General features: G+C 40.1%; 1 protein-coding gene across 1 annotated transcript; it reads left to right on the top strand.

Moving 5' to 3' along the window:
* The first annotated feature begins 1,010 nt into the window (after positions 1–1,010).
* On the top strand, positions 1,011–16,971 carry UEVLD (UEV and lactate/malate dehyrogenase domains). Its single transcript, XM_063117182.1, has 12 exons — positions 1,011–1,091; positions 2,337–2,421; positions 3,304–3,369; positions 6,118–6,281; positions 7,157–7,292; positions 7,954–8,072; positions 10,746–10,851; positions 11,928–12,098; positions 13,391–13,564; positions 14,538–14,625; positions 15,120–15,243; positions 16,694–16,971. The coding sequence occupies exons 1-12, from the start codon at positions 1,050–1,052 to the stop codon at positions 16,856–16,858; spliced, it is 1,440 nt and encodes a 479-aa protein (XP_062973252.1). The 5' UTR covers positions 1,011–1,049; the 3' UTR covers positions 16,859–16,971.
* The last annotated feature ends 347 nt before the right edge of the window (positions 16,972–17,318 follow it).

Genomic DNA, 17,318 nt, shown 5'->3' on the forward strand with positions numbered 1-17,318 from the left:
TCTGCATGCCTGTGCCAGCAGCTTATCAAAATGAACCTGCTGCTCCAGTATTAATTCCAGCAGCCCTTTCAAATAATGCTTCCAGGGTCACCTAGCAGCTTTTTCCACCTCAATCTGATACAATGTGAAAACCACTCATCTCAGATTTCACCCCTGTAAGTGAGGACACTTTATTTATTTACTAGCAATATTTATATACTATTGCCATTTGAAATAAATCCTGCCCTGCTAAAATTTGCTTGGCTGTGGAGGCTGTGTCTTGTTTGTTTATGGTCAGCCAGGCCAGAACACTGTCCTTTAAATTTGGGTATTGATTTTTCAATTATTACATTTTTAATCCATCCAACAGTGGGCATTCTTTTAAACACTGATGGCATCAATTCTGTGGCTAGTAAATTTAACCCCTGGACTGTGGGGCCCTGGACTTCGCCCCCATGTTCCAGCCCTTCCTGCACAGTTGGGTGTCAAAGCTGGCAGGTTTAAGTATGCAGCATGTAATGATAATATGTTTAATGTGCCTGCATTAAGGAAAGTTGCCCTGCATCTCCTCACACACCAACCACAACAGGTGTGGTGAACTAAAATCAGAGCTTGGCCCAGTGGTGGCTCCAATGTCAGTGGGGCAGGAAATCTGCTCTGGATTTCAGACAGAATCACTCAGAACTTTAAAGGAACTCTCCAAGGTGCTGGATCGATAATTGGGTTCAGCACCTTGAGCTGCTCCTTTAGAATTCTAGTTGCTTCTGACTGAAACCCAGAACGGATTTACTGTCCCACTGACACCGGAGTCACCAGCCTCCACTAGCCACAGCCCGCCGTGTCCAGTTCTCCCGGAAGGTGCAGCGCTGAGTGGCTTCCTGGTGTTACTCATACCTAATTGGGGGCGGAGGAAAGGGAGAGGCTTTGGGTTGCCCTCCCTTGCGAAGTGCTTGGTTTGTGTTGTTCCTTGCCGCTTGCCGTCTCTCTCTCTCTCTCTCTTCCCCCCCCCCCCCCCCCGTTTGATAGGGACAAACAGGAAGCGACGCTGGGGTTTTGGACGGGCGCGAGCCATGGAATTCTCTGAGGACAAGCTGAGGAAATGGCTGAGCAAGGCAAGCGGGCAGGCGCGAGCAAGTCGGGACGTTCCTCTCGGCGTGCGCGCTGACCCAGGGACACCCCTCACTCACACACACCCCTCTCTTGGATGAGGCGGGAGGGGAGCGAAGAGACCAACGGAATTCAACGGCCCCTCCTAGCGCTTCCTTTCTGTTTAGCGATGGAGAAGTTCTTGGCACGGCTGTTGCCTGGCCCGGGGGGGGGGGGGGTGATGATAGCGCGTTACGCTGGGGCATGATCTCGCCGGCTCCTGCGCCGGGCCAATTCCATTTGCGTAAGAGGGTTTTATCGCTACTGTAAAACATCTTAACGCTGTGGTTCAGCCTTGGCTCGCTGAGCCCGCGGGCTCAGGACAACTTCAGTGCCCGCCCGTAGAACTGTATCCCATCTTCGTCCTACTCCGAGTACATCCGTTGAAATGAATGGCGCTTAAAACAAGGCCAACCTTGGATACAACCAATATGTGTAATCTGTAATCCACTTACTAGAAGTAAGCCCCACCGAGCCAGTGTGGTGTAGTGGCTGAAGTGTTGGACTGGGAGTCTGGAGATCCAGGTTCTAGTCCTCACTCAGCCATGGAAACCCAGTGGGTGACTTTGGGCCAGTCACACACTCTCAGCCCAACCTACCTCACAGGGTGGTGGTTGTGAGGATAAAGTGGAGAGGAGGAGGAGGATTATGTACACCGCCTTGGGTTCCTTGGAGGAAAAAGGGCGGAATATAAACGCAATAATAACTTAATAGGAGTTACTTCTGAATAGACACACATAGGGCTGCACTGTAAGCCGTGTTGGTCCACAGGAGCTCCGCCATTACATTTTTCTTTGCTCCAGCAGTTCTCCTAGGTGTAACGTGAAAATTGCTTGCCAACTAGTAGAGCGTACTCTTTGATAAATAAATCTACAGCAGTCTTCCCCAACCTAGTGCTTTCCTGATGTTTTGGACTTCAACTACCATCAGTCCCTGCCAATATGGCCAATGGTGAGGAATTCTGGAAGTTGTAGACAAAAACATCTGGAGAGTACCAGGCTGGGGATGACTTAACTACAGTCTAATTCTGAAATTATGTGGGTTGTATGCACTGACACTGAAGTGAATCAGAGTTCCACCAAACCAGTAATTCGGAGACTTAAACTTGCATATGTTTAGGATTTCTACTCAATAACGATGGCAAGTTTTAAATGCTGCAATACGTCAAAATAAAGTTCCTTAAAATAACATTTTCTTTGTCTTGTCTCCAGTACAAATTCCGAGATCTGACCATAGAAGAGCTGAAGAGTGTAAATGAGTTGTATCCAAACATCACATTCACCATGGACACCTATAGTAAGAATACCTAGTTTGGCCACTTGATAAACAGTTTGTGTGAGAATCTTGCTCTTCTTTTAGTGATTTTATACATAGATTTGACTAGTAGTCAGAGCAAATAAATTCAAATAAGGAATTAAACTCCATCTACTTGCACTCACTGTTGACAGTCCTGTATATTTACTATTTATAATCCTAACATATTTACTAGACCTTCAGCTGTCAGCACAGGTAAATGTACACACAGTTAAAGCTTGATGGTGCAATCCTATACATGTTTAATCGGAAGCAATCCCACTAATTTTAGTGGCTTATTCCCAGCTGAGTATAGGATTGCAGACTTAATGACCATGTGTAAAGTTTAGAAACTTTCAGTAGTTATTGATCACTTTTTGCTGTTATACTCTTTGTTTTATCTCCAGTACAAATTGTATTGGTTTGCTGCTGCTTCTTTTAATTTGTTTCTTATTGCTTTTGTGTTGTATTTTATATGACATTGTATTTTACAAGCTGCTTTTTATATTTTGCAGTATTGATTTTTTTGAAGTTCTGCTTTGATTGCTTTTTTAAAAAAATTGAATGCCCCTTTGATGCTTTTTTAAAAAGAAAACCGGGGAACAAATGTTTAAGGTTACAGTCCTATGGATGTTTAGACAGAAAAGAGATCCTACAACTCCCAGCATTCCACAGCTGGCTGGGGTATGCTAGGAACTGTAGCACTTATTTCTGTCTAAACATGCACAGGATTACACCCTTAATAAAACAGATAAAGAAATAAATCAGTTACTTAGTTCTGATATAAAATGTGAATGCTGCAGTAATATAAGTGCCATATTAATAATATTTTAAAGGGAAAGATGAAATCCACATACACATACAAATCTATGTTATGAATTTCAGCTTTCAAAGACGGGTCCCAGAAAGACCTTTTGAATTTTAGTGGCACTATTCCAGTGAAATATCAGGGTAAGTTCAACAAATTATTTTTGTACTTATTGATATCCAGTTGTTTGATTCCTAATAATAAATTAGGAATTGCAAGTAGGACTTGCAGCGAAATGTTACAGTGGCCCTGTTCAGAAGACACCTTAAATCACAACTTTAACTACCGTGCTTAAGGCTTTTTGGCTTAAGCACTATGTTTAAGGCCATTGTTTAAGGTATCTTCTGAACAGGGCCAATGTATTCTCACCTCCTGTCCTAACAGTAGTGCTCCTGCTAAGGGTTTCAGTGGGACAGTCATGGCCCTTTCCCTGCTACCCCTCTCCTCCCTAATTTTCAGTTGTTCTTTTCCAACTGAAACTCTAAATTCATAGCTTTTGATAGCAACTAACATACCAATTCCACGTGGGCTATTTCTAAAAAAGGTTTTTAAAGGAACGTTTTTTGAACTTCTGCAAACCTCAGAAGTCCATGCTCAGTGGTGTAGTGGAACCAGGCCTCTCTGAGGGTGGAAGTGCTGGGACTTTTTGATTGCCAACGACAGCTACTACCTCCCTGCTCCTAGACTTCTCTATTCCCTCTGACTTTAGCTACAGTCTTCAAGGTAGCTGGAGAGGAATGGGTTTTCTTTAAACAAGCCATTTATAGCACACTTGTGACTGGCCACTCACATGTTCACAGGTCATTTTGATGACGCTGTGAGCCTCCTGCGTGCCTCTTGCTCCTTTCCCCAGTTTTAGCATCACAAAATAAACCTCAGAAAACCCGACTCTTCTGTGATATGTCAGGTTTCTCAGGATTTCCTGCCATGTGAAGGCAAGGTTGCACTATAAAATTCCCACTAGAGGATGCCATCCCATTGAAATGTACAGGCCATGTGGTTGCTGCTCTTTTCTCAGTGCAATTCTGCTCTGGATGAGAACCAGGAAGCAGAGCAATGGTAAGGAAACGTGTTTCCCCCACCCCATCTGAAAGTCCTCATTGTGAGCTATCCTGTTGTAACGCAATGCATTTTGAGATGGCTTGGTCTTGAACGGCCAATTGACCCATGGGCAATTAAAACCCGTTGACTTTATAAAAGACCTGCTTCTGACGAAGATAAAAATTCCTAGAACTGATTTGTTGACTTAGTGATAAAATGTTTCTATAAGGTGCTGGCAAAAGAAAGTCCTCAAAAAACTTGAGCTGACAGTCTTATGCTGTTTGGGGCCATGTTGTATCCCTATCTTTCCCTTTCTCTCCAGGCAAACTCCAACACATTACCCACTACAGTGTCCCTTCGCCAGCTTACTATTCTATGATAGTCAGTTGATACCTTAAAAAATAGGTACACTATTGTTATGTTCTTTGGAGGGTGTGTGTTTTTATATACACACGGACATGCATATGTATGTACACAGACACACAGATATGTACATGCAACACACCCACACACAGAGAGAGAGAGAAAGAGATGAATGCTGTTGCCTGCATTTTGGACTTTCTTTGGTGGGGGCATGGTCATGATGAGTGACTGCACTTCAAAATTTACCATGCTTATACGTATATAAGTCTTCTTTCTTAGTAGTTCTGTTTTGGTTATATAGTCACTGGCGCTGAGAGAGAGTGATTCTTAATCTCAGTAGACTGAGATCACCTTCTGAGGCCCTTCCTCTCACTATCTGAAGTGAGGTGGATTGGCGATCAGGGAAAGGACCTTCTCAGTTATGGCACTCCGACTCTAGTATGCTCTTCCTAGGCTCACCTGACACCTACTCTTATGTCTTTCCAGTGGCAATTACCTTTTTTTATATTCCAGGTCTTTTAACTTTTGCTGTGCTGCTTTCATCTGCCATTTTTTAAATTTTATTATTTTAAATTTATATTTATATTTGTACACTGCCCTGAAAATATTTATATTGAAGGGCTGCATATAAATCCTTTAAATAAGTAATATATCTTTCTGATACAAAAGTCCAAGTGTAGAATAGCAACAACATTTAATTAAAACAACAAAAAGGCTTTCCTCCGCTAAATTAGGCTGCTGAAACAAAGAAAATGGGTTCAGGGGTGGGAACCAGGAGTTGACTTTTGTGAGAAAAAACTGTGAGCTTTGTACTAGTACTGAAAACAAATTCCTCGACTGAACACATGTTTGGAGGCGACCTGTTCCTTCTATGTATATGTCTGCTCTTCTTAGGGCTCAATCCTATGTGCAGTGCTGTCAGCCTCCAAACTCAGAGGCTGCCAAGTATCCCATTCAGGGCGGGATCGCCTCTTTGCTCCAGTTGCCCTGCATTTCTGCCAGATGGGTGATTTCACCGTTTAGTAGTGGTGCCTCGGAAAAGGAGGGAAGGAGGTTGGGCAGCTCTATCACAGTCATCCCAGAATCCTCCCCTCCCCACCCCTAGCAATGCCCCCTTTTTCCTGCCACCATTTTCTGAGCACAGAGAGGTAGCTGGTGCAGTTTCCTCTGCACTGGCTATGAGGGGCAGAGTGCAGGGAAAGAGGTTTTGTGGCTCTGAGGCTGGAGCCCTGTTTCTGACCTTGGAGCCTAGAAACTGAACTATTCCAGACACTGTCTGGGGGTGGGCATAGGATTGCTCCCTACACTACTAATTTTCACATGGCTCTCATTGGTGGACCTTGGAATTATTAAAGAAAGCAAAGTAGATCCAGGATGTCTGAAGTTTGTTCACCCCGGGCTAAAAATTAAATGTGAAATGTGGAAATTTTACATAGCCAGTCAAGAAGCAGTGATTATTCATATCAATCTGTTTTGTATTTTGACAGGTAATTCATATAACATTCCAATTTGCCTATGGATTTTAGATTCTTATCCTTTTACGCCTCCAATTTGCTTCTTGAAGCCCACTACAAGCATGGGGATTTCTGTAGGAAAACACATAGATGCCCGTGGAAGGATCTACTTGCCATATTTACAAAACTGGAGCCATGTAAGGACTATGTGTATGCATTACATAAAATGTTATTCATTATTTTATTAAAATCAGTTGACAATTTTTGCCTCATTCTTTACTTAACATCATGTATATATTATACCTTAATTGTATAAATATATACCTTTTAAGAAGTGCACTCATTCTTCCATATATAATTGCATGCACACACAAAACACAGGATAAAAGAGAAACAATTTATCTGACTAGCAAAAACTTGTTATTATGAGTGTGTGTGTATGCATGTAGTGAGGATCCCTGTCACTAAGGGACAAAAAGCAGATTTTGCCCAGTGCTGTCTCCAAGCAAAGTGCTTTACTTCTGCCCTATTGGCAACCATTCACTTATAAGGGGGAAAGTAGAAGCTTGCCATCAGAAACATCTTTGGGATGGGTCCCTGTCCTCTTGTGCCCCTGTCCAAGCCTTTATCAGAGGCAGTATGCCTATGTGCACCAGTTGCTGGGGAACATGGGTGGGAGGATGCTGTTGCACTCATGTCTTGCTTATGGATCTCCCGTTGATAGCTGTTTGGCCACTGTGTAAACAGAATGTTGGACTAGACGGACCCTTGGTCTGATCCAGCATGGCTCTTCTTATGTTTATAAATATATATCCTCAATCTTGGATTCTTTGTTACACTAGATTGTGGGGGGAAATTGAGAACTGGCTCAGGAAGAACAAAATACTAATTTTAGAAACTTTCCTGTATTTCTACGTGCACAAAAATTGTATTAGAATGCCTCATATTTTCAGTCAATTGAGAGGCATGAAAGGCTGCCGTTATCCTTTTCTGAATTTTTTTTTTTTGTAAGTAGAAGATTGTTACCTGAAACATGGTTCTCATTATTGATGTATTGATGTATGTATTTCAGCCACAGTCAATGATCATAGGGTTGTTAAAGGAAATGATTACAAAATTTGAAGAGGAGCTCCCTCTGTACTCATTATCATCTTCGGATGCAGCCAGACAATTGGAGCTGCTCACTTATATTGCAAAAATCACTGAAGGTGTGTATCTTTGTTGGAAACTTTGTATCCAGTATTCATAATAGCAATATGTCATATGTTGATGACCTTTGCTTTGGGTTTTCCTTTAAGAGTCCAGTCCAGTGCCATGCTACACTGTAGCATCCAGAGCGGGTCTGATGCAATGGAGTCCCTTGTCCAGCCCTGAAAATTTTCCCCATCCCTGTGTTAGGGCACTACTGAATGCATTGCAGAATATTGGTCAGGTGGTGGAAAGTGGTTATAGAGAGGGCTTGTGGGTGGGATGTATTGAACACAGTAGGACTTACCTCCAAGTAAACATACATGCATAGGATCAGGCTATATGCTGTTTGTTTGGCCTTGGATGCTTCCAGACAGAGGACTCTTAGCATTAGCAATCTTAAGGCATTGTACAGCTGTTCCAGTCTTTTCCCCTTAATGGATTTTCTGCATTAAGGGAAGAGATAGAAAAAGCTGTAAGAAGACATAGGAGGGACATGAGTAGAAAATGACGGTGTCTGGACCCCTACATAAATTTCCATGAAGCCTCATCTTGGAAGCACCCTTCACAGACTGCCATTATTGCAGTTAATCTTTTGTTTCATCAGCCGATATTTTTCATGCAACTTTGGAGTTTACAATTTTCAGATCTATTTATATAACCTGCCATATATTATTTTAGGTGAAAGCAACATACAGTCAAGGGGAGATGGGAAGAAAAACAATGGAGGACTTAACAAAGTTACAGTGATTGGAGCAGGGGATCTGGGCCTCGCTTGTGCACTGGCTATTTCAGCAAAGGTATGTACTTCATAAGAAAGTAGCATTATCATTCTTTCAGTAATAGTTTCAAACTGGGATAAAAGAAATTATTCTTGAAAATATATAGGAACATATGCACGAAGTATACTTTTCTCCATAACATATATTTATGGAGAATATAGGACTGGAAGCAATTGATTGAATGATTGATTGATTACAGATTAACAGTGCAATCCTATGGATGTTTACATAGTACCAGTGCAATCCTACAGATGTTTTATTTTTTTTAAAAGACCCACTGTGGTCAATGGAGCTTACTGCCACGATACAGGCTCTGAACACCAGACCTCACGTCTGCCACCACTTCTTATGGGGCGACACAGGCTCTGAACACCAGACCTGGCCGAGGCTACTCCCTGCTCAAGCCAAGCACCACCACTTGGTACGTCAGAGGCAAGGGATAAAGCCCACCTTCCTCCAAACTATGTGGAGAAAGTGGTTTAAAATGGAGAATGGATTTTAATGTATATAATAATGCGCTGTGAGTTATATCTGCTTAGGTGAATGATTGTCAGAGTGGGTGCTGAATGTGTAAACTTAAGATGATAAACGCCAAACAGACACGTGGGATTTTTGTGGTAGTTTTAAAACAATCAAAATTTATTTTTAAAAGTTCATAAGCTTTGTTTCAAATAACAACATTTAAAAACCTTTTTGAAACCTTCCATACAATCCTGTCACTCTCACATTCGCGCTTTCCTTTTTCTCACACAATCACTCTTGAACTTTCTTTATTCTCACTATTGATTAATATACTTCCACTACGTGCACACCACACTCTAAAGACACCACTCACTACACTGACTCTCAAATTTCCCAGAACTTAAGTACCATAAATACAGAGAGCACTACAGACTCTAAGAGTACCTAACAAGTCTCCCTGAAAAGCTTTCCTGAAAAGGACAAGAACAAGAACTCACAATCCCCTCAGTCATTCCCTTATATATCATTCCTCCCCCCTCCCAAGACATTGTAACTCCGCCCACTCAGGCCAACATTCTAAAAACCACAGACTTACAAACTGCAGACATACATTTGGAATTGACTTGTGGGGTGTAACACCACACTTACTCCCAGGTAAGTCCTATACATATCTGAGAGTAAGCCCCATTGAATGTAGTGGAACTTGTTCTGAGTAAATATCCATAGGATTGCACTGTAAGGTTCTATTTTAACTGTTTTAATTGTTTTTACTGCTTTTAAATTATATACTGGTTTTAACTTGATTAATGGTTTAATTTGTTTTTAGCTGTGTATATTTATTGTTTTATATTGTATGATTTAATCTGTACGCCGCCCTGAGACCTTAGTGATATAGCGCGGGATTCAAATGTTTTAAATAAATCAAATAAAATAAATATTTGCACAAGCTCTCAGCACAGGGCAACCATAGTTCTTAGTAAGCTTGTGCTGACTTCTAGCTGTGCAATGGCTCCCACTGAAGTCAGCCTGAACTGACTTTAAACTTGCTATCACAAGCACTCGAAAAGCTACTGCCTCAGTAGAGTGCTAAACGCCCCCGTCTAGCCCAACTGTTTTTTGCGTGTAACATCAGTATGCATGTGACCACCTCAGCCATAGCAGCTGCTAGTAGAAGTCATGTCAGGTTGATTGAAATGACTTCCATGTGTGAGAACAGTGTGAGAATAGGCCCTAAAATTGTGCAGTGAGAGACTGATCAAGTACTGATGTCATTGTTGTTCATGTCTTCAGACGTGTTTTCCAAATAAGAAATCCCTTATCTAAAGAATTTTGTAGGAAGAACTGTTGTCTTGATTGAATATCCTCAAAATATCACTTATATTGGAGTAATACTTACAGATTTATCTGTAGTTTAAAAGCCAGATAGGTAACTGATCAAAATATTTCATAATGCAACATTGGAAATTATTGGAAAATATTGAATCCACTGGTTTGAATCCAAAGATCCATGATTAGTTCCATTAGCTTGGACTTCAGCTTCTCAAATGAGATTCCTGATGCCACATTGAAAACCTACTTGGCAACTGAGTGTGTTTCAAAAATAGTTTGTGATATGGCATTGGAGCGTACTGTTCAGAGGGAGAAAACTTTAACAATTCCTCACTCCATCCGAGCCTTAAGCATAACTAAAAGTACCTTTATGGATCCCTGCCATCTGTGTTTGATGAATAAATTGACATGGTCCTCAGCCAGTTATAAGCTATAGAATAAGCCTAGAAAAGATATATTCTGGCTGTAGCTGGCTTCAGGATCACATGATACTAGTTTGGCAGCTTGTGCAAGAACTATGAAGTACAATTTTCAGGAGAGTAGACCTGCTAGCCTGTTGTAGCACCTTACAGATGAATACATTCATTCTCGCATTAGCTTTCATGGCTTAAGATTTTTGTGAGAGGCTTCTGAGTTGGAATTGAATCTTAATGAATTCTGTTACCAGAGGCTTTATTTAGGATAATGGGACTGACTTCAGAGTAGACACTGATTGCACCAATTGTTTTTGCTTTAATGTTTTGGAATTTGACATAAAATATATTGTACAAGTTTCTTTCTGTTTTTGTAGTACTGTTAGTATCCTGTTTGGATTGAATCCCATGGATTTCTCTCCAGAATACAAGTCCATATTTTTCTTGGATGAAGAACTTTTTCTTTTCTTTTGTAAAATCTATGCAGGGTGTTGCTGACAAGGTAGTTGTCTTGGACTGCTCAGAAGGCACAATGAAAGGAGGAACAATGGACCTGGAAATCTTTGCCCTGCCAAAGGTTGAAATCAGTAGAGGTAATTTGTTTAGTTTGTGTATGTGACCTTTCCAAGTAATTCTCAGAATTGTTGGTGAGAATGTTTCACTTTTGGCAGTAATATTTTCAAGCATGAGAATGTAGAAGTTCAGTGCTAAATTAGTGAAAAAAGCCACATACCGCTTTTGTTCTGTGCTCTTTCATAGTTAAGCTTGCCCCTTGCAAATTAAGCATCATCTAATTGAAATACATTGTAAGCTGAAGCATTTGCTATAAGGACTGCTCTGCAAGTTACAAAATTCTTATAGGGAAGGCATGTCCACTTAGGAATTTGCTTACTCATACATTTATTATTTATTATTTATGACCGTTATTTGCAGATTGTAATGTGTGGATGATCCTACACATATGTAAATTGTTATTTTTTTAAAAGAGTTTTGACTCACCTTTCAGGGTGCATTGTCCTCAGAAGGTCATTTATAGTATTATAAAATACAAATATACAATTACAACCAAACACGGATATACAACAAATACAGCAGCAGCAGCAAATGATTTTTTTTATAGCCAAATGCAGATTAGAATAAATGTGTCTTCAGAGTTGTGTTTAAAAAGCCACCAGTGATGAGACCATACATATCTCCCTGGGGAGGGAATTCCAAAGGTGTTGGAAAAAGCTCTACCTAGTACCTTCCAGCCTAATCTCTTTTGCTGGCAGGCCATAAGAGCATAAGAAGAGCCATGCTGGATCAGACCAAGGATCCAGCTAGTCCAGCATTCTGTTCACACAGTGGCCAACTAGCTGTCAACTGGAAACCCACAAGCAGGGCATGAGTGCAACAGCACCCTCCTGCCGATGTTCCCCAGCAATTACTGCCTCTGATACTGGAGGTAGCGTAGAGAGTATGGCCTCTGACACTGATCTTAATGCTTGGGCAGGCTCAACTAGTGTTCAAATAAGGCAGTCCCAAACAAACATGTATCTCTAGATAGAGAAGCAAAAATCTACATGTCCAATTCATAGACTTTTCTAAAAAAAAAAAAATGAAGTAGCTCTGACACTCAAGCCTTGACATTTGCAGAAATGGGTTACAATTCTTTCTTTGTGTCTCTTAGATTTTTCTGCCTCAGCAGACTCAAAAGTGGTGGTGCTTACAGTTAATTCTTTAGGCAACGCTCAGTCCTATCTGGATGTCATACAGAACAATGTGGAACTCTTCAGAGGCATTATTCCATCAGTAGCACATTATAGTCAAAACAGTGTACTGCTTGTGGCTTCTCAACCAGGTATGACAATGCTTAGCTTTATGATTTATTGGTCCTGGCCTGGATATATTATTTGTAATTAATATTCTTTTACTTAACAGGCATGTTTCTTAATGGAGACTGCACGGTGTGCTCCCTTTGTAGTAATATTCAACCACTAGAGAATAATTTTGAGTATTGTTAGAAGGCTCCCTGTTCTAAACTATTTTATGCTATGTTTTTATTTTATTTATTTATTTATTTAAGTATTTTTATGCCGCCATTCAGCCAAAAAAGGCTCTCATGGCGGCTTACAAAAGTATTTCTTGACAGTCCCTGCCCACAGGCTTACAATCTAAAAGACATGACACAAAAGGAAAGGGGATTGGGAGGGAGGAGGAGGAGGGGGAAAAGGAAAGCAAACTCAGGCACTACAATCTTAGTTGGAAATATGTTTATGTTGATATTTATAAGGACTAGTGCTTTCTCATTATCTTCTAGACAAATGATAGATTCCTTAAAAACCAGTATTTTCTTGTTTCCAAAGGTGTGTTTTTTAATATAAAACTATGTTTAATACATAGTGTGATTGAATCCCATTGCTTATTACTCAAAGAATCAGTAAATAGCAAGACTGTGATCCTAAATAACTTATTGGAAAATCTAACTGAAATCTGTGGGTGGTATCCAATTGGTGTCCCTCTGCTGACAGAAGGCTTCCATCAGTAGAATGGGATAGGGGGATTTAGAGGGGCTGCAAGGTGGAGGAGGACTGCTGAAAATTGTCAGCTTCCCCATTGCCTTCCATCAGCAGCAGGACACCAATTGGGATACCATCCATAAGGACTTACTTCCAAGCAAACTTGCTTAGTTTCTTGGTGTATGTTCTGGGAGTGGCCAGTAAAGAAAGATACAATTTTGCAGGATTGAAGCTTCGTAGTTTGTAAACTGATAACTGTCCAGCAGTTCAAACACAAATGTTGTGGTGGTGTAATGGCAAAATATCTGTAAGAGTGCAACAAAGTAATAACAAAATAATAACAAAAAACTAATAATAACAAAAGCAGTGTACAAAGAATGTGATTTTGATTACCCAGTTGTATTGGATACATGAATGTACTAGACCTTTTGAAGCTTAAAATGGAATGTAAAAAGCTACAAATCTTACTAAAAGATCCGTCACGATATTAGTCAGAGATTTTACATTGTTGAAATGAATAGAATTACTGATATCTAGTTTCTTGCATCTGCTACATGACTGATGAAAACATTATACTTTTTCACTTAATTGTAGACCTTCATGTTTTTTATATATATTTTTGTCAAATGTACAGTGGAAATAATGACATATGTGTCCTGGAAGATGAGTGGATTTCCTAAAAGCAGAGTTATTGGTATTGGTTGTAATCTAGACTCAGTGAGATTCCAATATATTATTACAAACCTGTTGAAAGCCCAAACCAGAGGCAAAGATAACTGGATTATTGGTGAACAAGGGGAAAACAAAGGTAAAATTATGGCATGTAATTTAGTGTTGTACATTTTAGATCTGCTTTGGATTTTGTATTAGAATTGGGATGTTGCAGTTTCCTTTCAGAAAACATAATTTTCTTCTTTTTAATCAAAGTGCTGAAGATAGAGACATGACATAACTTTAAATTGTTGTGATTTTGTTAATGAATAGTTTAGAGGAGAAATTGAAGGGGGAATATTTTGGGTCTGTCTGCAGTGCCAGCTTTCCCAGTTATGTGTTTTGAGGTTCTAGTTTTCATTGCTTACAATATAAATTATGGAATTCACTACCACAAGATGTAGTGATGGCCACCAATTTGGATGGCTTTAAAAGGGGATGGATAAATTCCTGGAGGAGAATGCTATCAATGGCTACTAGCCTTGATGGTTATGTGCTGCCTCCAGTATCCGAGGCAGTACGCCTGTGTGCACCAGTTGCTGGGGAACATGGGTGGAAGGGTGCTGTTGCACCACGTCCTGCTTTGTTGGTCCCTGGTCGACAGCTGGTTGGCCACTGCGTGAACAGAGTGCTGGAATAGATGGACCCTCGGTCTTATCCAGCATAGCACTTCTTATGTTCTTATATTTGGGTGTTTGTTTTTTGGTCATTTACACAATCTCAGGCACAATATCTTTTCTTTTGTATCTGTAGCGCTGGGTTATTGAGTAATCTTAACAGAATGCGTTCTGGATCCCCCTCCCCCAGCTCTTTGATTAATGTACAAAAGAGAAGAGACATCATGAACTGCAGTCAGAAAGCGGGAAGAAGTTGATTCCTCTCTTTATTGCAAAACACAGACTACAGTTATAAGAGGCAGAAGAATAGAAACATTTATGAATAGAATCCTACAATTGTTATTAATTGTCTAATTTTAAAGTAAAATAAAAAGCACATACTCTAAAGTGAAATTCTTATTAAAATCAAATCAAATGTTTTGAAATAAAATTGATCATAATTATCTTATTCAGTGACAGCCTGGAGCACTTCTCATTCAGTGACAAATCATCAGGGTGAAGATTTAGCAAACCATAACGCCCAGCAGCAATTGGCTAACAGGTAAAAATATTACAACACAATCCTATGCATGTCTATTCAGAAGTAATGTCTGTTCAAAACTAAGTCTTACTGACTCTGTTCATATGACACACTAAGCCATGGAGGTTAAACATTTTGAGCTAAACATTATGGTTTAGTGTACCATGTGAACCATTCCTAATCATGGTGGCTATATATAACCATGGTTTAAACACGTTCACTAACCATTTGCTGCAAAATGGTTAGCAGCCTAACCATGGCTTAGCATGTTTTCTGAACAGGCTCACTGACTTTAATGGGGCTTACTCCCAGGTTTGTGAGTGTAGAATTGCAGCCTAAATGTTCATTTTCATCTATATCTGAGTTAACACAAAGCAATTTTATTTTTCTGCTGTATCTAAATCAGTTGAACCACACTTGTTGATATGTTCAAAGATGAGTATGCAGAACAAAAAAAGGTCATGTTACTTGCTAGGGAAGTGCATTTGGATTTGTTTGTTTTTACTTTTATGTAGAGCCATCGAAGTCCTGAAAGGAAAAGGCCAAAGATCCTGGTCTGTTGGTCTGTCAATAGCTGATCTGACTGACAGTATATTGAATGATAAAAGGAAAGTACATTCCATATCAACTATGGTGAAGGTAAGCATGAGTCTAATCTGATTTTGCTCTTTGTAAAAGAGCAAGCATTGATTCGTAGATTTCTGAAATTACACATACTGTTATGGGCCTCAAAATAAAATATACTGTGAGATAGAATTAAGCAATAGGTAAATCCATAGGGCAGTATCTAATACTGCCACTACACTTCCACTGTTTTTGTTGAGCCAGTGGGGTTCATAGTAGTGCAACAGGACACTAGTGCTTCCTAAAGCAACCTTGTAAACAATTGGAAATGCTTGTATCTGGAATGGGGACAGATCAACAGAGCTCCATTCTGCAAACTCTGCTGATCTGCCCTGTTCCAGAAATGAGTACTTTGGCTTATTTTCATTTGCTTCAGCATCTGTTAGCTTCCTATTGTGCTAGTCGTGGGTCCTTCTAGTGCACAGGTAGCATTGGATACTGCCCATTATGTGCAACAAACCACCTTTATTTCATTGGATAGGAAATATCATTTCGGGGCCAACAAGACGACATTAATTTCATAAATGCAATTAACGTGCATATTTTTATTATGTAAAAACCAACCATGGGGCAGCCTCCATAGGTGCCAATGCGAGCTTCCCTTGAAATGCAAATATTAGCTTCGGAGAGGCCTCTTTAATGGAGATTGTGGGAGAGGAAGACGGAATTAAACTTTCCCTCTCCACTTTCCACACTCCCAAAGCAGCTTTGGCTTCCCATACCTGCTGTTTACATAACAACAAATATGGATGCTATATCCTTTTCATCCCTTTTTATCAAAACAAGCATCCCTACCCATGCTGTGATCTGGGTGGTACAGGTTTGCATCAGCTGTTGTGGCTCTTGTACACCAAAAAGACCTATAAGGTGTGGTGCAATGAGGTTGGAAGTGATCTTCTTGCCTTTGTTGGAGCAGTATTCTTATGTGGTACAGCTGTACTATTACAAAGGCACAAGTGTGTAGCCACCAGTATAGAAGTGCTGGTGACTATCTGGCTCTGAATGGGGTCTGTGGTTAGGTTTCAGCAATAGTTTGAAAACTGCAATTATGCTTCTTCCCTACGGAGGCTAGGTTTGCTTCCTCTTTGGGTTAAATAAATGTCAGAAGTACCATTCTACAGTCAGTATTTGTATTGCAAGTAAGGGATGGATGTGAAAAAGAAAACTGAACAGTGTTTTTGCTTGCTTATTGGCTCAGTTTTAAAGCACCAAGGTGAGTTGGAAGCCAAAGATATTCAGTCTTGCTCTGTATGGCCTGCAGGATACAGTAATCCTATTTATAGTGCAATATATGCGTGTTTATTCTGAAGTAAGCCTAGTCCTGGCTCACTCCCAGGTTAGTGTACATAGGATTGCAGCTTCAAGTACCTCAACAATTTTCATACTCCTGTGAGTGAACGAAGTCCAAGTATTGTATATAAACAATAATATGTTGTCTGTATGTGCATGTTTTCTTCTTTTCTAGGGGTGCTACAATATAAACTGTGAAGTGTTTTTAAGTATGCCTTGTGTACTTGGAATCAACGGAGTGACTGAAATGGTCAAAACATTAGATGAGGATCATGTGACAGAGAAACTACAGTCCAGTGCTGCATCACTTCATGACCTTCAACAGCAGTTGAAACTTTGAATATGTCCCTAAAATATTTGAGCATTGCAAAAAAGACACTATTTCTGCCTGGGTGCCAAAATAGTACCTCACAATGTTGAAGGTTTGCTACGTTCTAGGAGATAGTCTATTTCATGTTAGGGAAAGTCAAAGGACTCCTCTGTCAAGAAAACTCTTACAATCAAAATTATTGTGCATAATAGGATGGAAATACACAAATACTGTATCAAAATGTACAGTGTGTTGATAAGGTACCAAATTATGTAACATGAAACTTAACTATTATCACACTTCTTATATCCCATAGTGTAATTCTGCTTTTATGCTCTTGGACCATGATCTTACCTGTGCAGGAACTTCCTGTAGTAATAATGTACATTTCCCCCTTTTTCTTCACCATGCTGTGCTGAGTGCACAACCACACAGCAGGCCCTTCACCACCTTTCTCACTGTGTCTCTCTAACAAGACAGTTGTGACGAG

Source organism: Elgaria multicarinata, chromosome 2 (genome assembly GCF_023053635.1).
Source record: "Elgaria multicarinata webbii isolate HBS135686 ecotype San Diego chromosome 2, rElgMul1.1.pri, whole genome shotgun sequence".
NCBI classification, from domain to species: domain Eukaryota; kingdom Metazoa; phylum Chordata; class Lepidosauria; order Squamata; family Anguidae; genus Elgaria; species Elgaria multicarinata.